General features: G+C 48.5%; 1 protein-coding gene across 1 annotated transcript; it reads right to left on the bottom strand.

Moving 5' to 3' along the window:
• Positions 1 to 243: 243 nt before the first annotated feature.
• Positions 244 to 2,868, bottom strand: LOC149337566 (uncharacterized). The gene is made up of 3 exons (XM_089554458.1): positions 2,749 to 2,868; positions 2,166 to 2,260; positions 244 to 775 (listed from the first exon to the last, which is right to left on the bottom strand). The coding sequence occupies exons 1-3, from the start codon at positions 2,866 to 2,868 to the stop codon at positions 244 to 246; spliced, it is 747 nt and encodes a 248-aa protein (XP_089410584.1).
• Positions 2,869 to 6,621: the final 3,753 nt, after the last annotated feature.

Here is a 6,621-nt window from a genome sequence, read left to right as displayed (position 1 = left end):
CACCCTGTATATAGGGGTTGGTTATTGTGAACGGCCGGGAGGCAGGGAACAAAGTGTCTTTATTATCAGACAAGCGGCTGCTTATATAAGGACAGGTACAAGCATGAGCATGCGCACTTGGTACCGTAAGGGCACGTGTTAACATGACAGTGCGCATACTTACATCTTCCTACTTTTCGAAGAGAAAGAAAAAGAAACAAGAAAAAAAAAGAGAAACAGTTTCTAAATTCACATGTCAGGGACCTAAGGCTGCGGTCTCTCTGGCAGGGGGTAACGTTGTGGCGGTCTACGCTGACGGTCACTTCTACGAAGGATGCTCTCAGGTTGTAGCTCCGCCATCTGGTCAGGCTGGGATACCGACTCCGGAGAAATGGTCGCTTCAGGGTCCGACGTTGGTTGCAGTTCTTTGGAACTGAGATGCTCCCTGGTGCGCCGCAGCTCTTGTCCGCTGTCTGTAAGTAGGGTGTATGACCTAGGTGTTCCTGCAGGGCCTACAACCACAGCTGGCGACCATGTTCTGCGTATGGTGTCGTACACCGATACTTGAGACCCGCTGCGAAGATGTGGTAAACGCTTAGCTGTTCGGTTGTAGAAGACGCGCTGCTTTTCTCTTATTTCCTGGAGGCGATTGCGAACGGATTGTGATGGCACAGTTTGTGGTTCGAGGTGCTGGGGAAGAACCGGCAACTGGGTCCTTGTTTGGCGGCCCATCAACCTTTTAACGGGCGACTTCAGTTGCTCGTCCCTTGGCATGTTTCGCCACTCCAGCAGGGCGCTGTAAAATTCCAGGGCTGCGAAAGGACACTTCGTGAGCAGTTTTTTCGCCTCCTGCACCGCACGCTCCGCCATGCCGTTACCACGAGGATAGTACGGGCTTGACGTTACGTGGGCAATTCCTAGCTGCGCAGCAAAAGAGCGGAAACAGGCGCTGTTGAAAGGTGGGCCGTTATCACTGCACAGCTTTGCCGGGATTCCATGAGTCGCGAAGACGAGCATGCACGCATTGTTTACCGCTGTCGCTGTTGTCCGACGTAGCTTTTGAACCTCGAAAAAGAACGAGTAGAAATCCACGAGGATTAGGTAGGACTGGTCATCGTGGTGGAAAATATCAAGCCCTACTACTTGCCATGGCAGGCCTGGTATCTCGTGGCTAAGCACAGGCAGTCTAGTGTTCCTGCGCTTGTACTTTTCGCACGCTGCACATGACTTAGCTAGAGATGAGATGTCTGCGTTCATGCCGGGCCAAAACATTACTTCTCTAGCTCTCATCTTCATTTTTTCTTCGCCTCCATGTGCGGTGTGCAGCAAGCGCAGAATTTCCGGTCGCTTGGCAGGAGGAATGACTATTTTGTTGCTTCTGAGTAGCAGGCCTTCCTCAACGTGCAGCTCGTTGCGGTAGCACCAGTATGGACGCAGGGCATGCGGCACATGGGCCTTCATTTCCGGCCATTCTGTGCTCGAGTAACGGCGCAGTTCAGCCATACTAGCGTCTTTGTTAGTTTCATGCCGAATACTTTCGAGCTGCTGGTCGGACACAGGAAGCGAAGAAACAACGCTGACTTGAAATTGTTCTGTCTCGTCGGTTAGTTCCTTAGTGCTCGGGAAGCGAGAAAGCGCATCGGCTAGAAACAACTCCTTTCCTGGTTTGAAGGTCACCTTGATTGGGAATCTTTGCAAAACAAGCCTCATGCGTTGCAATCGTAGAGGGCATTCACAAAGTGGCTTTTTGAATATAGATTCCAGAGGCCTGTGATCAGACTCGACGATAACCTCTGATTGCCCGAAGATATAATCTTGAAATTTTGTGCAACCATGAACAATTGCCAATGTTTCCTTCTCGATCTGCGCGTAGCGCTGCTGTGCTTCTGTTAGCGAACGGGATGAGTACGCAACTGGCTGCCCATTCTGTAGAAGAACGGCTCCTACTCCATGCTGACTGGCGTCTACTGACAAGGTCACTGGTTCTTCTTGGTTAAAATAGGCAAGGACTGGCGCCTTCGTGAGAGTTGGTCGAAGCTGAAGAAAACTGCTATCTTGCTGGTCTGTCCAGACCCACGCGACGTCCTTTCTCAACAGCTCGCGAAGCGGCGGTGACAACGTGGATATGTTAGGAACAAACCGCGCCACGAAGTTGATCATGCCGAGGAAAACTTGCAGTTCCTTACGGTTTTGTGGTTGCGGAACTTGCATGATGTCTTCGACTCTGCTCGGGTCCAGGCACAGCCCCTCTGGAGTCAGAATGTGGCCCATGTAGCGGACTCTGGGCTGGAGGAAATTGCACTTGTTCTTATTGAGCTTCAAGTTGTGTTCGCGACATCGGGACAGCAAAGCTACTAAATTGCTGTCGTGTTGCTCTCGCGACTTTCCCCAAACCAATATGTCGTCCATAACGACAGCAACGCCCTTCACGCCCTCTAGTACCCGGTGCATCACCCGCTGAAAAATTTCCGGCGCTGAAGCGATGCCGAACGGCATGCGCAGGAATCTGTATCGCCCGTAGGGCGTGCTCATTGTGCATAGGCGGGAGCTCGGCTCGTCCAACTTAATCTGCCAGAATCCTGATGATGCATCAAGAGTAGAAAAGAATTTCGCTCCATGCAGCTGCGGTAGGATATCTTCTAACGTCGGCATGTGGTAGTGCTCCGTCAGAAGTGCTTTATGTAAGTCAGAAGGGTCCAAGCATATGCGTACTTTTTCTTTCTTTACCACTACAACCATGTGACTAGACCAGGAAGTCGGTTCTGTTACCTTAGCAACGACGCCGTCGTGCTCCATCCGGTCCAGCTCAGCTCGGACGCGCTCCTGAAGTGCGATGGCGACTCGTCGCGCTGGCTTGACGACGCCTCGAGCTTCAGGTTTCAGCTCCATGTGGTAGGCTACGTCCTTGATTTCTCCCAAACCCTGAAAAACATCTTCAAATCTTTCTACTATTTCCTTACTTTCTGAGGCGTCCACGGTATTTATCCAGCCAATCAGCCCTAAGCGTTCAGCCACCTTGCCGCTCAATGTAACAGGAACTGCTTGTTTAACGATAAAGAATAGCGCAGTGGTAGCCTGCGTTGTACTGGCGACCGGAAGCTCAATCTTCTTCGTCGCCTTTTCTATGCGCCCGAAAAACGACCGTAGCGTAGAGCAGCAGTCTTGTGCTGGCTTCGTAGTTATGTTACTGAGCGTCGCTTCGGGCATGACGCAACAGTTGGCTCCAGTATCAATTTTGCAGCGTATGGCGGAACCTGCGATGTCGACAGTCGCTGACCAGCGGTCTTGGTTATCAATTGCATTGACTTCCAAGGTTTGAAGGAAGTAACCCTCGTCCTCTGCCATTTCGACCTGTTTTATCTTGCATCCTTGGCCCGTCGGTCTTGCTTGTTGACGGCATCCACGCGCGAAGTGATTTCGGCCTCCACACTTGTTGCAGCGCTTTCCTTGCGCAGGGCACTTTCCTTTTCCGTGCTCCGTGAAACAGCAGTTCGGGCAAATTCCGAGGCTAGCTTTCGATTTCACTGCATGTATGGTGGCCTCATCTGTTCCGTTCACTTCTGCCTCCCTGATCTCGTTGAAATGCTCCTTCGCTTGTTCCCTTGCTCGGCATATTTCCACTGTTTTGGCATACGACGGATTTTCAGACAGAAGTTTCTGCTGCAGGTCCTTGTCTTTAACTCCTAGAATTATTCGACTGCGCAGTAGTCTGTCCTCCAGCTCTCCGAATTCGCACAAGCGAGCAAGACTTCGGATATCGATTAGCCATTTGTTAAAAGATTCGCCCTCACGTTGATCTCGGGAGCCGAAACGAAACTCGTTGAATGTTAAATTCTTCGCTGGTTTGTAGTGGGCCTCAAATTTTTCAATCAGCTTATCGAGGTCTTTCTTTTCGTCTTCATTTGCGAAATCGAAGGTATAGAACACCCGCCTTGCTTCTTCTCCAATCGTCACAAGAAGGGTTGCTGCCTGAACGTCTTTAGGCTGCTTCCTTAGTCCGATCGCCGTAGAAAACAGAGTAAACTCACTTTTCCAGATGATCCAATTCTGGTAAGCGTCACCCGTACTTTCCAGTGGCTTTGGCGGTGGAAGAACCGTCGAGGCCATGCTTCTTTCTCTGGAGGGTACTAGGGGTGCAGCTGGACGAGGGGGCGGCGAAGAACAGCGGTGAACGCGGCTTGCGAAACGCGTCGCCGCCCCACTTCTGACACCATGTGAACGGCCGGGAGGCAGGGAACAAAGTGTCTTTATTATCAGACAAGCGGCTGCTTATATAAGGACAGGTACAAGCATGAGCATGCGCACTTGGTACCGTAAAGGCACGTGTTAACATGACAGTGCGCATACTTACAGTTATATTCTGCGCATTTCTCTATTACCTGATTGATAGTGTGAATGTGGTCTATTGTCGAGTATCCTTTACGAAAGCCTGCCTGAACATTTGGTTGACTAAAGTCCAAGGTTGTCCTGACTCTATTAGCGATTACCTTAGTAAATACCTTGTAGGCAACGGACAATAAACTGATTGGTCTGTAATTCTTCAACTCCTTGACGTCTCCTTTCTTATGAATTAAGATAATGTTAGTGTTCTTCCAAGCTTCTGGTACTCTCGAGGTCGCAAGGCATTGCGTATACAGGGTGGCTAGTTTTTGTAGCACAATCCCTCCTCCGTCCTTCAACAAATCAGCTGTTACCTGATCGTCACCAGCTGCTTTCCCTCTTTGCATTGCTCCTAAGACTTTCTTTACTTCCTCCTTCGTTACTGGCAGGATGTCCCATTGCTGTGCTCGACTGCCTCCCTCAGTAACTTGATGATTACATTCGCTACTGTATAGATTTGTGTAGAACTCTTCGGCTAATTCAACTATCTCATCCATATTTCAAGAAAAGCTTCGGCGCGACATACGAGGACAAAACGTAGAAAAACACCACAGAGCGCCAACTAACAACCGATTTTATTGAAACCCGAGTCAACGAATATATGCTTTGCGCTCATCAACGACAAAAAAGAAAAAAGATAACATGCAGTGAAGAGAGCATTAGGCACAAACTGATCAGCAGCCATGGCACGTGTGACACTATCCAACATCGTCGTGCCCCAAATCTAATCATTCTGATAGGAATTCTAAATCTCTGTTGAGAAGCGTCACAGATGGATTGCTCACGCATGTGTTTGTCCCTGAACGAAGGATGACTGCTGCTTCAAAAATTTCTCTTTGAAGCTTGTCTTTTCTGCGGCCTAAAAAAACTGTACCGCTGAAGAGCGGGAAGATATCCCAAGCAGACGTTCTTGAAGATATAGCCGGAGACATTCTGTCTGTTTTTTCTAGCGTGTCTAATTCCGTCCGTTTCACCTCTGAGTTGCCATCTTCGCAGTGCATTCAATTTTTGGATTTAAGGTTATCTTTTGATAACAAAGATCACATTTGTTGGCAGTATCTCCCGCGGTGTAAGAAGGCTCCATTGCCCTTCAATTCCTGCCATTCAAAACTTGTAAAACGCGGTCTTGTGGGTTCCCTATTTAAGTCCGCCCTTCTAAAGTCTTGCGAACACAAGGTTACCGACAGTTTTACGACTCAAACAGCGCGTCTTCGCATGGCCGGCTACAAGTCATCCCTGATGGTGGGAGCCTCGGAATCATTATTCAAAAAGTTGAAGAACCCAGGCAGAGAGGCCACATCACAGGAATCTTTAAGAGAAAAGAAATTTGAGGTTGTTCCATACATACACAAGGTTTCACACAACCTTAAAAAGGTGTCTACAAAGCATGGTGTCAGCATGGTTTTTACGGCACCTTGTAAACTGTCAACACTATGCCCAATGGTTGGCAGGGTGCAATCAGAAAGAATAGTCTGCGGCAAAAAAACCAAAATCCTTTCATCCCATGTGCAGTAGGCGTGATCTACAAAATCAAGTTCACCTGTGGTCAGTTTTATGTTGGACAAACCGGCAGGTGCATAAATGACAGACTAAGAGAACACTCAAACTCTCTCAAGAACAGCACTGGGGAGCACCTGCCGGTGCACTGCAAAGAATGCGGCTGTTTCCCGCTCTTCAGCGGTACACTTATTTTAGGCCGCAGAAAAAACAAGCTTCAAAGAGAAATTTTTGAAGCAGCAGTCATCCTTCGTTCGGGGACAAACACATGCGTGAGCAATCCATCTGTGACGCTTCTGAAGACAGAATTAGAATTCCTAACAGAATGATTAGGTTTGGGACATGACGATGTTCGATAGTGTCACAGGTGCTATGGCTGCTGATTATTTTGTGCCTAATGCTCTCTTCACTGCATGTTATCTTTTTTCTTTTTTGTCGTTGATGAGCGCAAAGCATATATTCGTTGACGCGGGTTTCAATAAAATCAGTTGTTAGTTGGCGCTCTGTGGTGTTTTTCTACGTTTTGTGCTCGTCTGCCGCGCCGAAGCTTTTCTTGAAATATGTATGACTAACTGGCCTACAAAACAACCCTTCTCAGTTATCTTATCCATATTGCTGATGACATTGCCCTGTTTGTCTTTTAGCGCATACATCTGGTTTTTACCTATGCCCAGTTTTCTCCTCACTGATTTTAGGCTACCTCCCTTCCTTAGAGCATGCTCGATTTTCTCCATGTTAAACTTTCTTATGTCGGCTACCTTGCGC

Source organism: Amblyomma mixtum, chromosome 7, assembly GCF_055824585.1.
Source record: "Amblyomma mixtum isolate Tamu chromosome 7, ASM5582458v1, whole genome shotgun sequence".
NCBI classification, from domain to species: domain Eukaryota; kingdom Metazoa; phylum Arthropoda; class Arachnida; order Ixodida; family Ixodidae; genus Amblyomma; species Amblyomma mixtum.
This window is presented reverse-complemented; position numbering and strand designations above follow the sequence as displayed.